Genomic DNA, 25099 nt, shown 5'->3' with positions numbered 1-25099 from the left:
AATATTGTATAGATTTTTGTATTTCATCACCTTATTTGCTACCCCGTTCATGAATTTCCTTTCCGTCTTGTATCTAATGTTGCTAATCACGCTTAAAAATATGGAATGTGATTTTTGCATGTAATTCTTTGATAGAAAGATCCCTATTATTTGGTTTTTCAATTTTTGTTGGCTAGTTTTCGTAAGTCTATGACTAATGGCTAGAGGTTGGTAAGTTGGGATTTATTTGGGACATTTGTGTAAGTTTCCGTATATTTAATGAATCCTTAAGCACTGGCAACTTAAATTTGCCTCGAAAATGAGTATAACCAAGAGGTCTTGTGGAATTTTTTGATCAATCTGTGTTCTTCTGGCATACTGCGCTCACATATAAAAAATCAAATATATTCAAGTTTCTAAGTTCGATTATGAAAAAAATTGCCAGTAGCTAGTAAGCATTATACACATTTCTATAAATTCTTGTTTGAATTTTCTGTACAAATCATATATATTGTCTGATTCTGGGAGTCCACTATGCTGGATTCACTTCTGGCTATGAACTGTTTCATAATGAATGAAAGAAGTTAGCAAGTTTCTTTGACACAGACTGCTGAGATTCATCAAACAAATCCTCATCATTATCATCAAAATCATCCTCATTTTCGAAAACTAAGTACATCCCATGTTTCTTCAGTTTGAGGCCATTAAAACGTGGACGCTCTCTAATTCCAACCTGCACTCTGTCTCCGTCTTCCAACATGAGCGTAAAATTACTGTATTCTTGAAATCGACATAAATAGAGCTGATCTTCATCTGTATCAGGAACCCCCATCAAGTACAAAGTTTTCTTAAGTTTAGGTTCAACATCACCTTGTCTGGTAATCGTTGCTTGTATATCTACGATTGCTGGGACTTCGTGTCTGAAATTATCCTCCACTTGTTGGTCTAGCGAGAGAACTATACCGATGATCACCCCCTTGATATCACGATTCTTGTGAGTTGAGAAGCTAATAGGTACTTCCTTAATAAACCAATCTGGAAGATCATCCCCCGGAACACAGAGATACTTCATATGCCTTAGACAATCCTGCATTCAGAATCTTAGTCAATTCATATGAAAAAATGTATATATAATGCTGATGTCTAAGACGGGGAGGGAGGAGAGAAGGAGAAAGAACCTTGGAAATCCTCCTTTTTATAGAAGAAAAGCACGCGTTGCAACCGATAGTATACAACCTTTTCAAAGATTTCAAGCTTTCAAGTCCAGGAATATCGATTATCTTCTTGCAATTACTGAAGTTGAGTTCTTCCAAATATTCCAAATTTGATATACTAGCTATATGTTCCAATGCGGAGCAGTTTGCAGCATTTAACCATTCCAAACTCGAGGGAAGTTGAGGGAGAAACTTTAGCTTTCTGCAGTTTGGGAGAAGCAAACGCTTGAGAACGCAAAGTTCTTTCATGCTACAAGGGAGACTACAAAAATCGTTGTGTCCAAGGTCGAGCTTTTCCAAAGCAGACAACTTTTGAAAATCATCAGAAATCTTTCCGGATATTTTCCATGCATGAGCATCTAGGAATTCCAAGGATGATAGATTTGAAAATGATTCTGGAAGAGTAACGCGTTTTGAGCTTTCTCCTACATGTAAATCATCCTCATTTTCGTCCTCTCTAGGCTGTGGTTTCTTTCTCATCCTCAGTAGTTTTAAGCTTGAAAGCTTTCCAATTTCATTGGGTAATTCTGAGACAGCAGTTTCATCCATATAGAGGTAACACAAACTCTTAAGTCCTCCAATTGAAGCCGGAAGACGTTGGAGATTCAAACAGTTGCTCAGCTCCAACATCCAAAGTCTTTCTAATAAGCCTATAGAGTCTGGCAACTCAGTAATCGATGTATTGCATAGGGCCAAAGTAGTTAAACATAACATATTTCCAATTGAGTCAGGTAAACATCTGATTGAAATGCAGTTCCTCATCTCAAGCTTCTCAAGGGACTTGAAGTTTCCTAAATGGAAATTTAGTTCACTAACTGAGGTCCCTTGTAGACAAAGCCAAACCAATGACGATAAGTTACTCGTGGAATTGGGCAATTCGGTTAAGGACTTGCAATTGCTGACTGTAAAGAACTTCATATGCGATAATAAACCAACAGAAGGTGGCAATTCTTTTATGGAGCTGTGATCAAGATAAAGTCCTATTAAAGATTTAAGATTGCCAAGGGAATCAGGAAGTGAGATGAGTCCCTTGCACATTCTTAAGCCTAATTCCTCAAGATCTTTCAAATTTCCAATGGAATCAGGCATTTCCTTTAAAGCAGATCCGTTAAAAGAAAGCTCTCTCAGCGAACTTAGATTCCCAATAGCTCTAGGCAGTAACTCCAAAGATCCGCAATGATCTAAATTCAAGATCTGAAGATTCTTCAGGTGAAAGATAGAGTTAGGTAGCTTTCTTATTGCTGTACCATCTAGAAGAAGCTCTCGCAAAGATTTCCAGCCACTCAAGTCCTCTGGTAATTCTCTTAGACTTGAGCAACCAGATAGGATTAGTATTTGTAGACCTTTCAATCCAGACACGTCATTTGGAAATGCCAAAATGTTCTTACAGTCCTTCATGTTCAAATAGGTCAACATAGTCAAGTCTCCAATTGACGGATGGATCATAACTAGTTCGTTGCATTGCTCAAGAATCAGCTTCTCCAATTGAATTCCAGATAAATCAGGGATTTCCTTAAGTTGGCGACAACTACGTAGATTCATAACTTTCAGCTGCTTTGCCATCTATCAGATGAAGATTTGCTCAGTAATTGAACAAGGAAACGACTTGCAGAATAACACTTTGAGATCAATAGACATGAAAGCCAAGCAAATAAACATCAAGGAAAATGAGCCAGGGGATAAGGGAAGACAAACCAACAAACATTTCCATTAAAAAGATATAAAAATTGCACCTTTTCCTTGTGTGCTTCAGCTTCATATAGACATAAAAACAATTAGCCACTTACCTGATAAAGCTTGCAGTACATCCTACTTAATTACCAACAAACAAAGTTGTCAAAAAGGAGACATGTAGTTCTTCCTACTTATACCAACAAACAATGCTAGTAAATAAGGAGAGTGGTTGAGCTAATTCACTTACCTTGTTCTGGTAGCAATTCCACTTTTTCTTATTCCAGAGCTTTGTAATCTTGCTCTCCGACAAATCAAGAACTGCAAGCTTTCGACACAGTAATTCTGGAGGAATAACTTCCAGAGGGAAACCTTTCCACTGCAGCCACCTCAGTTCAGCAGGTAATAGCTTGAAATTTCCAACCAATTTGACATGATTGATTTGAAGAAGTCTCAGATTTACCATACGCTGAAAAGCTCTAGTGTAAAATGTTACACCATTTTCCTTAATACCTTGACCAATATACTTTCTAAATACTTTCTTCAAATTCCAATTTACTTCCTTAGGTTTTAGATCATGCTTCTTCTCAAAGTCAAGCACAATGCCCTCAATTGTTCTTGTCCCCTATAATTTGTTCAGATTAGATCAAAGATCAAGAGGGGAAGCTAGAAGACAAATAACAAAAAGTTAAATGCTCAATTAAATAATGAGGGAATAAGCCAAGTAGAATGCTTCTCGTTACCATGAAGGTATCTTTTGGCTGCATATTCTTGCTTTTGTACTAAATTATTAATACACCTATTATTTTGTAAACGAAGTAAATTCAACTCCTATTATTAAAAGAGTTAAGTTGGCAATAATTTTTTCATAGCGTACCACAATCAGCTCATTCAAAAATCAAATTTGTTTTATGCATTAACGATGTAAAAAGTTTTTATAGAAAAAGATCATCTAAAAAATCAATTGTAAGCAAGTGTTTGCACTGTATATGGAATGAGAACCTAGAAAAAGGGGGTGAATTAATATAACCCATGGATTCGCTGTTTGCTTACTGGCTTCAGAAAACACTAGTTTTCTTGAAGCTTCTTGTTCATATCTCTTATCAACTGATAACGTAAATGTTTTCTACACTATCTATGTATAACTTAGTTCATAACTCAAATACAAAAAGATATTTTGAAACTTGTGTTCGAGCAAGTAGAAGACTTGTTGTTTAGCCGTTTAACCACCATGTAGTAAACAAGAAATTCATCTCAACGTACAAGATAAGCAGTACTGCAAATACAAAAGGTGTTAATTAGATCTTAAAACCATACCATGTGGTTCTTTAGGACAGTCATAATATCGTCATGATTCCACAGTCTACTGCGTTTACCAGCATCTCCAAAATTCTCACGTTGTACAATTTGCCTTCCCATGTCTTTGAGCTGATCATGCATCCACAAAATATTCCCATCAACGATTTTAAGAAGCGATTTTGCTGTGAGCTCTGTAATTGCACTTTCAGCGCCAAAGCCACAACCTTCAAATATCACAATTGCATCTTCCCTTTCAAGCCTTGTATTAAGAAGAAGACATGCTAAATCAAGAAAGATGCACTTCTCTTGTTCATCTAGAGCTCCAAAACTTATTTCCAAGACATGTTGAAGATCACCCGGGCGAATCTGTCTCAGCTTTTGCACTAGATCCTCCCACTCCTTCAATCTTTTCTTGTAGAACAATAAAGATCCGAAAACTTCCAGAGCCAGAGGTAATCCCCCACCGAGTCTTACAACTTCTTCAGCGAGATCAGAAAAGTTCTTCGGAAGATGCTCTCTTCCAAATGCATGATAACTAAATAACGAACGTGACTCAGACAAAGAAAGCTCCTTTACCTCAAAAGTTTCGTTTACAATACTTGGGAGTAAAACATTTTGATCTCTAGTGGTGACGACGACTCTGCTTCCTTGGCAAAACCAGTCTCTCCTACCAACCAACACACGAAGTTGGTCTGCACTATCCACATCATCTAGGAAAATAGCAACTGGCTCATTATTCATAGCCTCCTTGATTGATCGGATTCCTTTAGCAGTATCGTCTATGATTGGCGAAGCACCTGAGCTAAGATCACCAATGAGTTTGCTTTGAAGGGTGGCCATACCGTTTTGGCGCCTTGCAATTTCTTTAACATCTGAAATAAAGCTACGTTTCTTGAAATAAACAACAAACTGATTGTACAAAGCCTTGGCAAGAGTGGTCTTGCCAACTCCCCCCATTCCATATAGTCCTAATACTTTCACACCATTTCCTTTCACGTCCAATTTCCTGCGTAACTCATTAAGACGAGAATGAAGTCCTACCGGATATTTTGCCACACCTAAAGGTGTGTTATCGAGTTTCGCCAGAACTTTTTTGACTAGAGAATGGATTAACTCCGATTCTTCCCTGGCACAAATATGACAACAATGACGTCAGGTGAGAGAGTTTTTCAGTCCCTAGAATAAAAAAGCAATGCCTAAAAGCAAGTTGGCACATCAATCAGATAAAAGAATTTCGTCAAACCATGTCACAAAGGCTATATTATCTTGAAATAGCAGTGTTATAACAAGCATGATCTGGAAGATTTTCATAACCACTTTTAGGGCTTCTAATTGTAATACAAGCAGTGTTGGTAAAGTAATTAAGAAAATAGTCACAACTTAATAAAGTAACATACACCCGCTTCTTCTTCTTGTTTTTCTTCTTCTTCTGCGCTTTAGCCCATGATATAGAATAAGATAGTCTCCTCCTTCAAGTAGCTCAATTCCTTCTCTTTGCGTTATTAAGAATCCATAAACCCCAGAGATTCATACAAATACTGAAGCTCTAAATATTAGCTCGTGAAAACTCAGAAGAAGATCAACAAAAGGAAACCAAAAAAAAAAAAGAATAGGATAAGCACATTCAGTAGGAACTGGAATGGATTAATCAGCTACAAGCAAAAAGGCTCTGAAAATGGGCAGTTCAAAACGTCAAGAAAATTTTATGAATTTCGAACAACTTTTCAAGACGTTTCATTTGCATAAGTATTTATTGAGCTATGTATTTATGTATAGTAGTTAGTTACTGATTTGCTTAGCTGTCAATTAGTTGTTAGTTTAGCTTATTAGTTACAACAGTTACACGTGTGTATATATATAAGATTGTACGGTACACTACTCCCTCCGGTCCAAAATAAGTGATTTTTTGACTTTTTTTATGGTCCAAAATAAGTGATTTTTTCAGATTTCAAGAATGAATTAATTATTTTTTTCCTACATTACCCTTGGAGTAAATGGTGTTGGAGTATGTGTTAGGAGTATTTATGTGAAGAGATAGCAAAGGTTAATATGGTCAATTTCATTGCTAATTAATGCTAAAAGTTAGATTTTTTAATCTGTGTGAAAACAGCCAAAAAATTACTTATTTTGGACCGGAGGGAGTAATGCAATACACAATTCATTTTCCAAAATATCTTCTCTCAGTCTTTCTCTCTCTAGAAGTTTCCAGAACTCCACCATTAGAGCTCCAGCTCAAGCTCAATTCGTCTGCTGCATCTGCAGCTCAACATCGTATCAGAGCCTAGCATCTCACAGATTCTCACTCTTCTGTCTCCTCATCATTTTCAGTAAGGTCGATTGAACTTTTGTCCCAATTTTTGAGTTTTGCCCTAGAAGATCGTGTTTATCTTGAATTATCCGATCTGCCGCTTTTCTCTTCAATTTTGATTCTATCTTCATCAAATTAAGTCCTATCTCATGGCTATCACCGATTCGAGTATTAAGTCCGGTAGTAGTCCCTCGTCCGCCCTCGAGGTGAAGTCCGGCGTCGATACAAGTAGTCCTCTTTACATGCATCCTTCCGATAATCCTGGCGCCATACTAGTTCCAATTCCTTTCAGTGGTTTAGGGTATCGATCCTGGAGGAGTGTTATGCGAGCCCTCTTTGTCAAAAATAAATTAGGTTTCATCAATGGCAAATGCAAACGGTCAGATCCAGAGAAGGAGCCTTCGAAATTTGGACTATGGGAGCGATGCGACGATATGGTTATGTCATGGATCCTAAATTCTCTCGCCAAGGAGATTGTTGATAGTGTTGAATAAGCAAATGATGCTATCGAGTTGTGGAGAGAGTTGGAGGATCGTTACGATCTGACCAACGAAACCAAATTGTATCAAATTCAAAAAGACATTAATGACCTTTCTCAAGGAGTTTTAGACATCACATGCTATTACACTAAAATGAAGAAGTTATGGGAGGAACTGAGCACACTGAGTGCCAAGACACAATGCACCTGTCAATGCACATGTGGTGCTAAGAAAAATATGCATAAAGCTGAACAAGACAGGCGTTTAATTCAGTTTTTGATGGGCTTGAATGAAGTGTACACAACTATGCGAGGGAGCATTCTTATGATGAACCCCTTGCCCTCATGGTACAAGCCTTTTCCCTGCTAGTTCAAAAAGAGAAGCAGAGAGAAGTTAAGCCGAACAATCATGTTATGATGGATTCTTCGTCCTTAAATGTCAGTGCCCCGAGGAACAATCTCAAAAATGGCCAACAACATGTAGATTCTGCCTCTTTCAATGTTAATACATCAAGGAACAACAATTTTAGAACCAACTACTCTCCCAGCAACTACTCTCCTAACATCACCGGGTCACGTCCCTTCTGTGACTAGTGTAAACGCCCAGGTAACACCAAAGACAAGTGTTATAAGCTACATGGATATCCTCAGGGGTTCAACTCAAATCCCAAGTTTGACAAATGGAAGAGAACTGTGGCCAATGTACATGGTGCACCTGAGACTAACTCTGGCAAACATGAAGAGCTGGAATCCCTGGAAGGCAACTGCAACTCCAATGTCAACTTAACCAAAGACAATACGGGCAACTGGTTTCCCTGCTGCAACATTTTAATTCTGGGAATGGTAGGGAGATCTCGAGTATTCCTAATGGAGCTATGAACTTCGCAGGTACAATGGCCTGCTCTGCCACTATTCTTTCCATTGATTTTAGCTTGTTATGATCATGCAAATGTTTTACATCAAGTACTGACATATAGATCCTAGACTCAGGAGCTTCTAACCACATGACTTTCAATAAATCCCTGTTATGTGATACTATAATCTTGCCATATCCTTTGTTAACTAACCTGCCAAATGGTTATCGAGTAAAAGTGATTGATATTGGGACTGTTACACTTGCAACTCAGATTATCCTGCATAAAGTCTTTTTTTTTTTTAGAAGGGTCTTGCATAAAGTCTTTTACGTTCCTTCTTTCAAATACAATTTAATCTCTATTCATTGCCTAACTTCTCAACATAAAAGTTTAGTGGCCTTCTCTGATTCTTTATGTCTTCTACAGGCCCCTTCAATGAAGAGCCCTCTGGAGATTGGTAAGGTCGAGGATGGGTTATACCTTCTTTGTTCAAGCTGCTTGAAGCATTCTTGTTCTGCCACACCTATTGCAAACTGCTCATTTCCATTTCATGCTTTACCTGCTTTATATGATGTAAATAGGTCACATTTTCCTTCTCACTCATTTGCAGATATTCCCACACGCAATAAAACTCAGAGTTCAGTTTTGCATTCTTCTATGTCTAATAACATTGATGCAGATTTGTTGTGGCATAACAGGCTGGGACATGTACTCTTTGTCAAAATGAGAGGTATCTCCTATATACCAGTCCAGTTCTCAGCCAAACAACCACTCTGTCTCATATGTCCCATGGCCAGGCAGACTAGACTGTGTTTCCCTCAGAGAACCAGCACCACTACCAAAGCCTTTGACCTTCTCCATGTAGACTTATGGGGACCTTACCTTGTGGCAACTCATAACCATTTCAAATACTTCCTCACCCAAGTGGATGATTACGGTAGGTCCACTTGGACCCATCTCCTAAGTTGTAAAAGCAATGTCTTGCAAACTATAAAAGCTTTTGTATCTCTCATTGAAACCCAATTCCAGACCAAACTCAAGTGCTTAAGATCAGATAAATGGATTAGAGTTCACTAGTAATGAAGCAGTCCAATTTTTCCAATCCAAGGGTATAATACACCAGAAAATATGCCCTTACACACCCCAACAAAATGGTGTGGTAAAGAGAAAGCACAAGTATCTTCTTGAGACTGCTATTCAATCCAAATTACCTATACAATACTGGGATAAATGCCTTCAAACTGCTACTTATATCATAAATAGGTTCCCCACAACTTATCTCAAAAGTAAATTTCCCTAAGAAATGTTGTATCATAAATGGCCTGCTTACTCCCATTTTAGGAATTTTGGATGTCTATGCTTTCCTACTACTTCCCAACCTCATAGGGACAAATTTGAACCAAGAGCAACCCCTCATGTATTTGGAGGATATCCCTATGAGATAAAGGGTTACAAGGTTCTCAGCCTATCTACCAAGAAAATTCACATCTCCGGAAATGTTATTTTCCATGAGAATATATTTCCTTTTAACATTTGCCTGATGATTCTAAGTTCTGTTTTGTTCCAAATTCTGTCCCTTTTATTGATGATTTGCCTGTCACTAAATTGCACACTCCTGATGTTGCGTGATAGTCAAAGGTCTGCAAGTGTTACTCCTGATGTTCTGTCACATAGTAGTCTCTTTTCATCACCTGAAATATTCTCCGGTCAGCATTTACCTTAACCATCCATTACCTCTCATCAACATCCTGTAATACCTGACTTAAGGTCACTAAATTGCACACACCTGATGTTTTGCGTGATAGTCAAAGGTTTGCAAGTGTTATTCCTGATGTTCTGTGACATAGTAGTCCCTTATCATCACCTGAAATATCCTCCGATCAGCATTTACCTCAACCATCCATTACCTCTCATAAACATCCTGTAATACCTGACTTAAGCACTAGGAAGTCAACTAGACAACATAACTTGCCTACCCATTTGAAGGACTATATTTGCTCTATTCCAGATTTAAAACCTCCTACTCCTACTACTGATACTAATACTGGCAGGCAGCCATGACCCTTGAATTTGAGGCTTTACATGCTAATCATACCTGGAACTTGGTTCCCTTGCCTCAAGTAAGAAGGTCATTGGTTGTAGGAGGGTGTATAAGGTTAAGCATAAAGCTGATGGGAGTATTGAAAGATTAAAAACCAAGCTAGTTGTAAAGGGTGTACAGTCAACAGGCAGGTGTTGATTACACATAAATATTTTCACCAGTTGTGAAAATGACCACAGTCAGGGCTCTCATAGCTACAGCAGTTAAGAAGAAATGGAGTATTTTTCAACTAGATGTGAATAATGCTTTCTTCCATGATGACCTACATGAGGAAGTTTACATGAAACTACCCCCTGAGCTAGTGGTTGATACTCCTAGACATGTCTGTAAGCTCAACAAGTCCCTCTATGGGCTGAAACAAGCTAGCAGACAGTGGTATGCAAAACTAGCTGAGGCCTTGTATTCCTAGGGTTATGTCCATTCTCTGAATGATTATTCTCCCTTCTACAACAAGAGAGCCTCTTTTACCATCTTTGTTGCTGTATATGTAGATGATGTAATTGTGACTGGGACAGATTTGCAAGAAATTACTCAACTGAACACCTTCCTACATGGTCAATTTAAGATCAAAGATCTGGGGATATTGCACTATTTTTTAGGCATGGAGGTTCAGTGTGCAACTGATGGAGCAATCATCTCTCGGAGAAAATTTGCACTAGATTTACTTAAAGAATACAATTATCTCAATTGCAGCAGTTCATCTTCATCACCGGATCCCAGTGTCAAGCTCAAAGCAAAGGAAGGACTAGCCTTAATAGATCCTACATCCTACAAAAAGTTAGTTGGAAAGTTGAATTGTCTCACTAATACAAGGCTGGACATTGCCTACAGTGTGCAGCATTTGAGCCAATCCATGCAAGATCCGAGGGAACCATACTTACATGCAGCTTTCCACCTACTTGAATACTTGAAAAATTATCTTACACTTGGGATCTTCCTCTCTAATGATCCTAACTGCACAATTAGGGGGTATTGTGATTCTGATTGGGCAGCTTGCCCTGAATCTAGGAGATCAGTTAGTAGGTATCTAGTACTACTGGGAAATAGCCCAATTAGCTAGAAGTCTAAGAAATAGAAAACTATTTCACTCTCCTCAGCTGAGGCAGAATACAGATCTCTTAGAAAGGTCAGTGCATATTAAAGTTGATTGTCATTTTGTCCGAGACAAGTTACAAGAGGGTTTGGTGTCCTTGCATCACATTGGTACTGCTGATCAACTGGCTGATATACTCACCAAAACTCTCATCGGCATTAAGCATTCTGCTGTTTTGGGCAAGTTGTCTGTGAAGACCTCACCTCCAACTTGGGGGGGGGGGGGGGGTATTGAGCTATGTGTTTATGTATAATAGTTAGTTATTGTTTTGCTTAGTTGTCAATTAGTTATTAGTTTAGCTTATTAGTTATAGCAGTTACACGTGTGTATATATAAGATTGTACAATACACTAATGTAATACACAAATAATTTTCCAAAATATCTTCTCTTAGTCTTTCTTTCTCTAAAAAGCTTCCAGAACTCCGCCATTAGAGCTCGAGCTCGAGCTCAATTCATCTGCTGCATCTGCAGCTCAACAGTATTGAAACTCTAAAGGACATTTATTCCGGAGTATCACTTGTATAAGTTTCAAACTCCAAGATATTATTGATAATTAAGGTTTGTTCTTTATGATATTTGAAATTTGTATTTGAACTCATCTAGAGTAGATTGGGGCATTGAATCGTATGTTGGGTTATTAAAATTTGAAGAATAAGTTTATATTTCTGGTTAAAAAAAAAATCCAGCTAAGCATATGTACTTTAGAATGCACATGTCTTAAGTGCATGCAAAAAATTGGCCGCACTTCACACGCACACGTGTTAAGTGCAAAAATAACAGCACTTAAGACGCACATGACCGAAGTGCAAGCAAGCTTTTGCATGCACTTAAGACGTTCATATGAAATGCAGGCGAAAATGGGTGCACTTTAATTCTATGTTGTGACAAGGGACGGAGCTAGGTGGGTGAAAATTATATTGTATAAATAAGGTTAATTTTCTTTAGTGTACATATATTAGATGTTGAATCCCCTTAACTTCTTCACGTGTTTACTTTTTTTATTCTTGAATTCCCTTAGTGAAAATTCTATTTTCGCCACTAATTGTGACTTCCTAATTTCGCACAAAATTTATAACTTTAGACGCGTATTCTACTACTTCAGTCATTTATGTTTGAAATTGTGTACGAAGTAGGTAAATTTGCAAAAAGTTTTGAACTTAAGATACAGTTTTAAATGGTGATCCCAAAATCAGGTGATTGTAAATCTACCATACACAAGTAAACAGAATACCAACATACAACTAGAGCACAACCCATTATATAAAAGTAAGGGGTGGACACACTTCTGTGAATTTGGATAAACGCTACAAGGGGAAATCAAAGATACAAAACTTCTAGAAGAATTCGCCATGTACACCTGATTCATGGATAATGTCACCGAAAATTAATGTAAAACTTTGGCTCAGCTGATTACAAATTGTGGCAAGTTCTCATCCTCAAAGGAAAAAGAGATGAGAAAACGAATCAGTCTCTCTTACACGCATTTCTTATTCTTTAACTTGTTTATTGGAGTTTGTACAGTGAAAATCTTTTTACAGTATATATAGCTCAACTGATTATAACATAATTATAACTTCTTTCTCAGATTACTTTCGATCCCACTAAAGAAATAGTGTCTGATATATATGTATATTATTTATCTAGAACTTGCGAATAAAAAAGATATTTAAATTTTATAAGCTATATGTAAGTTCCCACAAAATTTCTCATAATTTAGAAATAATTTTATATTTTTATTTTTTTGAATTATTTTTAGTCAGGCCCCCGCACCCGTATCCGTACTAGGATCCATATCCCTGAATCTTAGAATTGATCCGATCTCTAGATTCACACCTGTGTCGGACACCCGCACCCATGTCCGAGCAACTTATATTGATGGTAAAGGATAATGCTCCTACAGAAATTTACAATAATTTCTTCTATTGTTTCTTAACATGAGAATCATAAAAACTGTCTGGTATAATGAAATTTGCTAGCTGTAGGTGAGAAATGAAAACCCTAATAACTTTAGTATCCAGACTAACGTTTTGAAAATAAAATATCAAAAATTAATTAAACCAAATCAAACGGTATGATTGATTACACACGATAAATTAAACGAAAAATAGGTACTATAATATAATTTTTTAGAGTAACACTAAACCAAACCATTGACCCCTTGTTCCAATCTCAAAAAACAGCTAGATCAAAATTATTATAAGAGAAAGTCAATTACTTGTCACGTTTTCCGAAATGTGCCTTTTGGTTACCATGAAATGATAGGAAAAGCGTCATCAATAAACAAAAAAGAATTTGATGAATGTGAAAGGAGTAAGGGTTTTTAAAATGGTGAAGTTCCTGTGTTCGGCTGTCGGGTTCATCTGAACCCAGTACTTTTGACGTGGAGCATAAATTTATGTGTAAAAATTCATTAAATATGTAACAAATGGCAGGTCTGGACCCATAACTTAAAAAATACAGTGCGTTCAACGTTAAAACCTTAAAAGTTAAACCCATAAAATCTAAATCAACCCGCCTTGCCTCCACCTCCCACAAACTGGACTAGTCACACCATTAAGTAGGAAATCATTGTTAATCACTTCCAGTGGATGTTAAAAAATGAAGAATCTGAAATCTACCTTTTTAAACAGGGAATTCATAATTGGCCGATCTAACCTCTAAATCACTTCCAGTGGAAGTTAGAAAAATGAATGAAGAATTTGAAATTTAGTTTTTTAAACAGGGAATTCTTTCGTAGATCTAACTTATAAACACCAATATAATAGTGTAAAAAACTTCTATTGTATCAATGTAAATTAACCTATTTTTTTGCTGGCAACTTGCCTTCTTTTTTTTCTTCATATTATTAATCCCATTTTCTTATATATATTTACCTGTTAAGTAATTCACTTTTTAAGCCTGCCAAGTTAAACGCTTTAAGATTTATACGAAAAAAGTGTAAAATATTACTTTAACACGCACAATATAATTTGAAGTGTTTAGCTTTTTGCTATCGTGCTTAATTTTTAAACTCATACTTAGTGTTAGACATTCAAATACAGTCGATTCATAACTAAAAATATTCAAATCTATTTTTAGGTACTTTTATATAATATTGATAATGTAATTGCATTATGATATCTTACTGTTCATAGAGTCAAATTCAATTTGCACACACCTCAATTACCTGTTATCTTTCACGCATATGTTACTCTGTCACCGGTATCACCAATTAGCGAAAATTTGAAAATGATGCCTCGTGAGTTTCCGTCTACTTTATTTACCACTAGACCACTCCATTTACTATTTTTATGCTGTTATAAATTAGTAGATAACAGTTGAAGAGAAAGAGGGATGAAGGATATATATACATACCAGAGCATGGAATCCCAACCGGAGATATTACCAGCTTTTTTCATAGCTTCTCTCCACCGACAAACTTTCTCCGCTTCCACCATTATTTCGTGCTTCCTAAAATGCTCCTCAAACGGACCCGTCTGCCTTCGCACGTCCGACGGGTCAACCCGGTAGAAAACAGGCAGCAATAGTCTTTTGCATTCCGAGATCTTCGCCAGTTCTTCGAGGCACCACTTCGAAGAGGCGTAGTTCTGTGAAATCACGGCGATCGAAGCTGCCGAGTCTTCGATCGCGGCCGAGAGATTCGGAGCGATCTCTTCGCCGCGATCCAGACCTTCGTCGTCGATGAATGTCCGTACGCCATTCCGTACGAGTTCATTGTAGAGTTTGTTGGTAAATCCGTGGCGTGTGTCTTCTCCTCTGAAGCTGAGGAATATGTCCCAATGGAACCTGTGACCTGAGGTCAAGGACCATATCTCTTCTTCTTCTTCGGCCATAACCCATTAGCTTTTTCGTTTTAGCCCAGTGGAAACTTGTACGTACTCTATATGTATTACGGACATGACATGACAGAGGGAAAGTGAATGGTGCAATTTCAACCGTTCATAAATTTGATCCAACGGATAAGTTGCTTTTGCATTGTTTCTTTCCTCCTTATTTTCCTCCTTTTGTTTTTTCTTTTTAGCCAAAAGAAATTACTCTAGTAGCTTATAGCTAGATTGTAAGTATATGAAAATAAAACATAAACGGGCTAAAACTCTATAATAGCTACGATTCTAAAGAGATGCTCATAAAAAAGTAATGTTCATGAAAGACTCCTCGAAGTAAAGAACTAAACAAGCAAAGAATAACTCCCCTCAAGATAGTCAAAACCAACTGTATTGGCACTATTCTTTATTAATCCATTTTTAAAAAAGAAAATGATACTGTATAATTGTCACGACCCGGATTTTCCATCTTTGGGAGTCGTGATGGCGCCTACTAATATTAGCTAGGCAAGCCAACTATTGAACAAAATACCTTTTTACCCATTTTATACTCTTTAACAATTAAAAAGCAATAACGTGAAAACCGCGGAAAATTTAAAATAAGCGGAAGAAAAGCAATAGAATATCTGAACATGTATCCAAAACAGTTGTTTGAGCCTCAACTACCCAGAACTGGTGTCACAGTTTCACAAACGATCTAAGAATACTACATACAAAGTCTGAAAATAAACGATAAACTGTTTCTGAATTAAGGAAATGAAACGGGAATAAAAGGGATAGAGGGGGACGCCAGGGCCTGCGGACGCCTGCAGGTCTACCTTGGATCTCCACGTGGACTGAAGATAGCCACCCAATCTACGGTCCAAAAGCTGCTTCGGGATCTGCACAGTGCAGAGTGTAGTATCAGCACAATCGACCCTATGTGTTGGTAAGTGCCAAGCCTAACCTCGGCGAAGTAGTGACGAGGCTAGGACCAGACCACCAAATAAACCTGTACAATTCAACTATATACAGCGGAAAGAAGAACAGTAAAATACAGTCAAGTATGGGAGGGGTGACATGCTGCGGGGGAAACATCAATTTAGAATAGAAAGACAACGGGAAATGAAAGAAACAACATATCTCAAATATAAATACAGAATCCGAAATCAATAAGTGCACGGCATCACCCTTCGTGCATTTACTCTCGTCCTCACCAAGCAATCAAGTAATGAAAATGTGCACGGCATCACCCTTCGTGCTTTTACTCTCATCCTCACCATATAATCAATATAATCGGCACGGAATGGTACATCGTGCGGCACGTCATCACCCTTCGTGCTTTACACTCTTTCCTCACAAATCATACACGGCATCACCCTTCGTGCTTTAACACTCTCTTACCAAAACAATGCACGGCATCACCCTTCGTGCTATAACTCTCTTCCTCACCCAAACAACAATCACAAACAATAAGGCAAGGAAATGAATGAAATTACAATAAGAATCCCGGCAAGGGAACAATAATTCAACAACAAGTCCCGGCAAGGGACAACCTCAAAACAACAACAATATCCCGACAAGGGAGTCAATATAGTGATTCTTTTCTCTTTTTCACCTTTACTTCACAATTCACTTTACAACTTGAGCCAATGCTCTAAAAGTTTAATTTATCTCTTACCCCTTCACATTTCATTATACTACTTGAGCCCACGCTCCTCAATATTCAAATGCCACAATTACTTCCACAAACCTTGCTCAGCAATAAGAATCATCACCAAAGCATGAACAATACAACGAAGGCATAATAATCACAATATAAGACTCACTCCAACAATTACCACATAGCAAATAGGACTCGACTTAGTAGTCCAAACCCTTTGGAGAAGAAGATGCCTTTGAAAAAGGTCGTAATGCGAACTTCAGAATTGGGGTTGCGGGAAGGTGAAATTTCTTAAGAAATTCAAAATTTCCAATTTTTTCCAAAAACGATCCGATTCACGTCGTTTCAAGTCCGTTTCTTACCAAATATAACCACCAAACGGGCCCGATACCATCAAGTTTTAATCATATTTCATTTCCAAAACTCATAAATAATTTCAGAAAATAATTTTCGTTAAAAATTTATTTCTCGGGTTTGGGACCTCGGAATTCGATTCCGGGCACACGCCCAAGTGCCATATTTTCTTACGATCCCTCCGGGACCGTGAAATCACGAGTCTGGATCCGTTTACCCAAAATATTGATCGAAGTCAACTTAATTCATTTTAAAGTCAAAATTTACCATATTCACAGATTTTCACATATAGGCTTTCCGACTACGCGCCCGGACTGCGCACGTAAATCGAGGTTATACAGAAAGAGATTTCTAAGGCCTTTTAAAACAAGTGATGACCTTTTGGGTCATCACAATAATCGCTTTTAAAATAATAATAATAAAAATATTTTTTGTATATATAGACATTGTGTATATTATATATAAAATTATATAAATTTAATACACTTTTTCGGCTACGAAATTATAAATAGTTTCGGGCGTGAGCTAAAAGTGATAATACCCCTTTTTAAAAATGATATATTTTTCTAATTTCTTAATGACAAGTTTTTATAACATATAAATGCTACTGTGACTTATTTTGATATAACAAATTATAAAAAAATTATAGCCACATAAATATTATGGCATATTAAGCTTACAAGTTTCAAAGTCTCCATCTATTTATTAAAATCTATGTATGATAACCAAAGTGAATCCGATGGAGTAATAAATAAAAGGCGTAATGGTTCTTGGCCACTTAAACTTGTATTGATTTGTCAAGCCGATACATAAACTTATATTTTTCCCATTTGAACACTTCAACTTGACGGAATGAATATTAATAAACACCTTTTGTTGAACGTGTTCGCCAATCGCTTTGACATGAATGCCAAGTCACATATTTGGTCTTTATTATATGACATGTGGATTTGTGGGTCCTATATTATTAGGAAAAAAATTAATCTTTAAAAATTTTAATTTCTTTCTCTTTCTCTTTTTTCTTCACCTTAATCCCCACCACCCCAATCACCCTCCGCCGTGCTTCCATCTTCCCCGCCATCCATTTACGCAGAACCCCATGTAATAGAATCCAAGATCCGTAAAATTTTCGTGCCTGCACTCAGTTCTACTATGACTGAAGGCAAGATTGTCAGTTGGGTAAAAACTGAAGGTGATAAACTTGCTAAAGGTGAAGCAGTTCTTGTTGTTGAATCAGATAAAGCTGACATGGATGTTGAATCTTTTTACGATGGTTATTTAGCTACTATTATTGTTCCTGAAGGTGGGTGTGCTCCTCTGGGCTCCACCATTGCTCTTCTTGCTGAATCTGAAGATGAAATTTCACTTGCAAAGGCGAAAATTCTGACATCCACTTCGAGTTCCAGTCAAGAAACGACTACTCGGGCGGCTGTTGTAACCGACGAGGTGGTTTCTCCAGTAGCAACAGCAGCCGGGGTTTCACCATCCAATGTGGGGCCCTCTAAAATATGGAAAGAAACATTTACCCCAAGAGAATAAAACCATTAAAAGAATAGGGAAATAGGTAAATGAGGATTTTATATACTTCACATGAATGATTGATCAAATGTGCAATGCTTCCGGCCCTTGTACAATACTTTACATGAATGATAGAAAATAAAAAAAAATTACAAGATGAGGGAGTTCGCTTGGGAAGATGAGAGAGGTGGGAGGGGAGGGGAAAAAGAAGGGGGAAAGAGAAAGGACTTTTTTTTTTCTTTCTTATTTATATTTTATTCTATTTCTAATATTTTTTTAATAAATATAAAACTATTCACGCGCCTTGGCAGCGTGATTTGCACACAATTTAGCCAAGTCAGTTGTGCCACTTCCACATAGCTTGGTCAATGGTCAAAATGTGTTTATTAGTATTTATTCTGTCAAGTTGAAGTGTTCAAATAGAAAAAATGTATATATCGGCTTTACAAACCGATACAAATTTAAATAACCAGGAAGCCATTACGTAATGATTCCTCGAAATTAAATAAGAACCAATGCACGCTTAGCTAAAATATGACACAAAAGAAGAGAAAGATTCATATGGGTAATACCTACTAATTGGGAATATGTTTTAGGCTTTGGAACTTCTATCATCATCATCATCATTATTATTATTATTATTATCTCATTCTTTTTACTTTTATTTTAGTATTGATGATTAATTATATAAGTGAGCTTTAAAAAATTAAAGAATTTATCCCTTTTTGTTTAGAATTCAAACATAATTATTGTTGTATACTATTTAATCGCTCAATTTATCACTCTCTTCCAACTTTTCCCGGGTTCTATTTATCATATGATCATCGCTAAATTTCCTAAAACCAAAACCAATTTCTTGAAGTTCATGTTTTGAGTAAATTAAAGACTAATGATTCGTGCTTTTTGTCAACTCTCCAACATTATCTGCAATATTTCCTAATTATTATTAGCTAACATCTTTAGAATTATAAAAACTACAAATGGACATGGAAATAATACAAATCAAATATGAGAATTTTACGAAATTGACTTTCTTTTTTTAACTACGTATATGATTATTAGTGCATGTGTACACCAACTTAAATATAGGTGGTACGTACTTGTTTTGTATGGTTCTGTTTACCGTGAAAATGGTAACAATAATTAGATTTGTAAATGGGATTCTAAAAATACGTGATCTATTCCCGAGCTAGTTTGTAAGGGTTGTTAGTGCTAAAATGGGAAGTAAGACGGTAAAGATCGAGCTAGCCAAAGCAGTAATCGAACTAGTAAGGGGACGTTTCCCGGGCGCAAAGCAGGCCAGTGGGTACCTCGAGCCGAGCCTCGAGCCTATCTCAGGCTTATCGAGGGTATTCGGGAAGGAGATAACAAGTAAAGATATAGGTAAGTAAGGCTATATACTATCAATCTTAAGCCAAATAATGAAGAACAAACGAAGAAAATAGTAAAGTGCTAAGGCGACCTCGAGGTCAATAAAGACAGATATCTTAGAAGAAAGAGAGGGAGATATTATTGCATTGTGGAGAAGTGGAGCAACATCCGTCCTTTACAAGGTAGGGTGAGTCCCCCTTATATAGGCGAGGGGACTCGGTATAGTACATGTATATTAATTATAAGAGTACAAAGATGGGACGGCTTGACGCAAGACCTCACAGTAGGCTCCAGATAGGCCGGATCTGTCAGATGTAGCCATGTGCCTAGGAGACTTCCTCTTTTATCCCGGCTTCGGACCTTGCTTCCTTCGAGCTAGACCTCGACGAGTCCTGAGGCCGAGAACTCGATCGTGGCTTTCCACCCTCGGGGTCTCGGGGAAGGCTTTTTCCAAAATGTCTTGATAGCAAAAAATCAAGTCTTCTGATTTTGCCGCGTACAGGTTCTCACAGATACCTCTGTACTTTTTAATTTATTGATTTAGCCACTCACTAATAATTTCATTCTTATCCTGTCACCAATCTATAAAGTTCATCAATTTTAAATAGTCCATTTGTTATTATTATATTGAGGTAAAATTGGGAAATTTGATAAATTAGCAACTTGTGGCCATTTAACAATGAATGCCAACTGTCGATTACTTAGAAGAAATGTCACAATAATGAATGAGAATTAAGAACAATACATGAAACAAAAAGTTTGGCTCCTGCATAGTGCTTGTGAGCATGTGATTTTTGCCTCGCATGAATTACTCCTACAGATTTCTTAGATTTAGGATTTTTTATTTTTATTGTTTAATTTGTAGGAATTAATTGCATAATTTTCGTGTTTATTTGCAGTTTTAATTCATAAAAAATACAAAAATTCGCATTGCATTTACATTTAGGATTTAATCTTATATATTTTAGATTAATTAGTAATTAGGATTTCACAAAAAATATAAAAATCACAAAAAATGATTTATTTTTGCTTTGTTTAAATTCTTAGCTTTGATTTTGGTTAGATTTCCTTCAAATTTGATATTTAATTAATTGTGCCAATTATTAAATAGATTGGGTATATTAATTTAATTTTTAGAATTAATTTAGACTTTTGAGATTTAATTTGAAAAGGGAAAGAAAACAAAATCAAAAGAAAATTGAGTCACCTTAATAAAAGACTCAAATTTGGGCCAAATTCACCCCAAGTCCAATATCAATCCGTTGGCCCAAGTTTTAGTCCTCAAACCGCCCCCAGTTCCTTTGTTAAAATTAATCCTGACCGTCGAGGATCTTTGATCCAACGGCTGGGAAGTGGGTTAATTTTAATATATTAGTGTCCGAACCAGCTCCCCCTACCCCTCATTCACCATCCCCCCCCCTTCTCCTTCTTTACCCAAATCCACGTGAACTGGCGGTGTAGTTTAGTTTGTTTCCAGCAGGTATAGAAAACAAAGCAAACGCAATAATGGTATTTACTATAATGCTCGCACCAACGCCTTGGGCCTGGATATCGTCATTAGGTCCAGATGCTGAGCAGCCCTCCTATGAATAAATTGACCAATTACTTGGGCCGGATTCTTGAACTGCATATTTGTTAATTTTGGGCCTCTCAAGCTAGGTCGCACATTTGAACTAAGAGGATGTCCTTTTGTTCAGGTGTGGACTTGAGTTTGAGGGTCCGGATTTCTTAATTAATAGTTTACTGTTATTGTTAATAAATTAACTAGGCCCTTTAGAGATAACACTACAATAGAAAATCATAGTTTTCTTTTAGGATGGCCTTTAAATAAAACATGAGACGAGCCTCGCCGCATAAAACATAAAATTGCGGGGCCCTCATTAAATACTTTATTAAAATATTTAGAAATTCGGGACATGCCATTTAGCGAATCTTCATGGCTTCCCGCAAAGTTGATAAGACGCTAGCCACTTTATGCGCGCTTTCAATAATATTACTTTCCTAAACTCGGGTGTGCATTTCATGCAACCCAAATCCAAATCCCAAAACGTTGAATAAGAGGTGTCGAGGATCCGGGTGCATTTCATGTGACGTGATCCGAAAACACGCTCTTAAACGGCGTTCACTTTCATAAAAACTAATTAAAAGCGGTTAAACAAAATTGTACTATAGGTTTGAACATGTGCAAAACTAGATTTTTAGCCATTTATAATAATTTAAGCGACCGTGCTAGAACCACAGGATCCGGGGGTGCCTAACACCTTCCCTCGGGTCAACAGAATTCCTTATTCAGAATTTCTGGTTCGCAGACTTCAATTGGGAAGTCGAAATTTTCCTCGATTTGGGATTTAAATTAAATCGGTGACTTGGGACACCAAAATCCCGTCCTATCCCGAGTGGCGACTCTATAAAATAAATAAATAATCCCATTTCGAATAATGTCACTTTAAATGGAAAAACTCCCTTATACATTACCCTTCGGGGTAGGTGTGTAAAAAAAAGGAGGTGTGACAGTGCTTACTAACCAAAAATAAATAGATCTTTTGGATAGTTTACTGTGAATGTAAAATTAATCTCTTGAGTGTCAGTTACAATTTGACTTGCACGAAATTGATCTCACAAATATCTCTTGTTGTATCTTCATCAACGGTTCTACTCCACTTTATAATAAGAGAGCCTGATTGGCTCTGACTATGTTATAGAGCTAGTACACCGACCAACTTTGAAATTTTGTTGTGCAATGCATATGACTGCCTAATCTTTGGTCTGTCTATCATTTCCTATATTAGACTGATTCCGTTTGTCTAGTCTTCACGATTTACTCTCCTATATTTTAGCAGGCGTCAGTCTTGACCTAAAGAATTGGTCCGTCCATATATCAACTCGAAATCAAAAACATTTCATTCGGCATTGTTATTATGTCCCTATGATGAAAATTAGATTATTACGATGTGAACTTTTTATATTCATTTATAATAAATACTTATCTGATGCCAAGCGAACGGGGCTTCCAAATCGGAACATCTGGTAGATGTATCTTTTGGAGGAGTTATATAACTAAAAATAATTGTAATGAATTATAAAACTTATCTTCCCCTCCTGAATAGGGTTTGACATTCATATATTGGATAAATCTATTTCAAGTGCTCAAGTAAACTGGAAGAGAACCTATCCAAAGAAATGTACCATATTGTCCTTGAATTCCTGAAGAAATATCGCCATTGCCCCTCACAAAATAACCCATTACCATGCATGGGAATAGATATTGCCATATCAACAAAGCTTTGGGTAATATTGTACCATTATTCTAACTTTTGGATTGTTCTGAGAACTATGAATTTCATTTTTTATAACGTATTCATCATTATTAGTGCTTTAATTTATGCTGATCATCAATCTAACTAGAATATGATCATTTTACTCTGGACTTCTCATAACTAAATTAAGAAATGCATTCTCTGATATTGAATTGAAGAACAGTTGCTAAAAATATCTGATTAATGATTGAAAACGAAGAAAAAAAAGTGTAATCATTAAAAATAGGGAAGAAAGTAGTTCTCTTTTATTGGAGAAAAAAGAAATCCTCTCAGTGATTGAAAACAAAGAGTTGTAATTATTATATTTTGCAATTACTAGAAATCCTCTCAGTGATCATTCTCAACTATAAATCCATCACCAAATGAGTTGATCCAGCACACAACTCATTTTGTTTTATTTTACTTTATTTTCTTTATAAATTTTTATTTCCATTATTTTAATTTTATTTTTAGTTATTTATTTATTTTTAAATTATATATTTTTTGTACATTATTTATCTTTTATTTCTTTACCTTTACTTTTTGTGATTCTATGTAATTGCTACTCCCTCCGGTCCAAAATAAGTGACTTTTTGGCCTTTTTCTTGTGGTCCAAAATAAGTGATTTTTCCAGATTTCAAGAATGAATTAATTATTTTTCCCCTACATTGTCCTTGAAGTAAATGGTGTTGGAATATGTGTTAGGAGTGTTTATGTGAGATAGTAAAGGTTAATATGGTCAATTCCATTGCTAATTAATGCTAAAAGGTGGATTTCTTAATTTGTGTGAAAACATCCAAAAAATCACTTATTTTGGACCGGAGGGAGTAGTATATTTTTTCCTAACTTATTGGTTTTATTTTCTTCGTTTAGCGTAACTGCGTTATTATTCTAGTTTTTAAAACCACACCTCCTAATACTAGAAATAATGAGTCATTAACAAACTTGGCATATAATGAGTGATGTCATTCGAGTAGAATTTCATTGTTGAATGAGGTCATCAACTTATTATGTTTCCTAATCTTAAGTTGTATTGAAACTTATTTTTATTATGTTGGAATTTGATATATGTTAAACTATTTTTTTACTTTAAGATTATATTATATTTATAGTTCCAATTAATTACTTGTTTTAATAGTATTGGCTTGTTATTTCACATTGCATGTTGTTCTAGAATTGATAGATTAGTTTTTTCAAACATTTGAATAATGTTATTGTATTATATTTATAAATATTAATTTATTTTATCAACTATGCATTCCATGTTATTCTTACAAAACATATATTTTTAGTTTTTACAATTAATTAAACTAAATATTATTAATTTGGAAAATATATATTCAATTATTTTTACAATATTGCTTATAAATATATGATTACCAATTAATGAGTATTCAAGAAAAAATATGCATCTTAAATAGCAAATCTAATATTATTTATACTTATAAAAAATTATTTATAGGCAAATATTTATTATTAACTTTTTAAGTTCTGATAATTACTTCATTTAAAATTTAATTAATCTAGTTGTGTAATTATACTTGTGCAACAAAATAGTATGCTTGTAATTATATTATAATTACATTATGACAAATAAACAAGTCGTCGTAATTATTATATTTCGCAATTACTAAGTTGTGTAATTACTACCTTAATTATTACATCAATTTCAATTACCGGGTGCTTTTCCAAATAGACCCTAAAAGAAGATGGAAAAAGAGGGCCACCAATAGTTTTTCCGGATAACAAAATAAACAGAAAGAGAAACGGAAAATAAATGAGTAAATAACCGTTTCTCAACAAAAAAAAAAAAAAAAAGGGGGTAAGATAACGCATTGGGACAACAGAATACTCCAAGATTTAATAATTTTATTAAAACCAAAAAGACAAATAGTAGTAATAGCTTACTTTGTCTAAAAATAATATTTTTTTAGTATTATTAGCTTTATATCAGGTTTATAAGAGTTGCATAATTTGCTTAATGAAATCGGCAAAGCTACCCCTACCCCCCCCCCCCTCCCCGGGGGCACCCACAAAAAAGAAGAAGCAAACTACACTTTTCACCCCACAGGCTCATGAGATCTTGATCAAATACT

The 25099-nt window shown here is 36.0% G+C and overlaps 1 protein-coding gene across 1 annotated transcript; it reads right to left on the bottom strand.

Moving 5' to 3' along the window:
* Positions 1-363: 363 nt before the first annotated feature.
* On the bottom strand, positions 364-15143 carry LOC109209586 (disease resistance protein TAO1-like). The gene is made up of 5 exons (XM_019372893.1): positions 14353-15143; positions 4182-5289; positions 3115-3489; positions 1158-2756; positions 364-1066 (listed from the first exon to the last, which is right to left on the bottom strand). Exons 1-5 carry the CDS (start codon positions 14829-14831, stop codon positions 545-547), a joined length of 4083 nt encoding a protein of 1360 aa, XP_019228438.1. The 5' UTR covers positions 14832-15143; the 3' UTR covers positions 364-544.
* Positions 15144-25099: the final 9956 nt, after the last annotated feature.

Source organism: Nicotiana attenuata, unplaced genomic scaffold, assembly GCF_001879085.1.
Source record: "Nicotiana attenuata strain UT unplaced genomic scaffold, NIATTr2, whole genome shotgun sequence".
Lineage (NCBI taxonomy): Eukaryota > Viridiplantae > Streptophyta > Magnoliopsida > Solanales > Solanaceae > Nicotiana > Nicotiana attenuata.
The sequence above is the reverse complement of the archived record's forward strand: the minus strand, read 5'-3'. Positions and strand labels throughout refer to the sequence as shown.

Excerpts from the sequence above, each read along its gene's own strand:
- LOC109209586 (XM_019372893.1), bottom strand. The coding sequence starts at position 14,831 with ATGGCCGAAGAAGAAGAAGAGATATGGTCCTTGACCTCAGGTCACAGG. Across the intron at positions 2,757-3,114 it reads GGAATTGCTACCAGAACAAG|ATGGCAAAGCAGCTGAAAGT; the intron begins GTAAGTGAATTA and ends TTCATCTGATAG. Across the intron at positions 1,067-1,157 it reads TAAAAAGGAGGATTTCCAAG|GATTGTCTAAGGCATATGAA; the intron begins GTTCTTTCTCCT and ends TTCTGAATGCAG.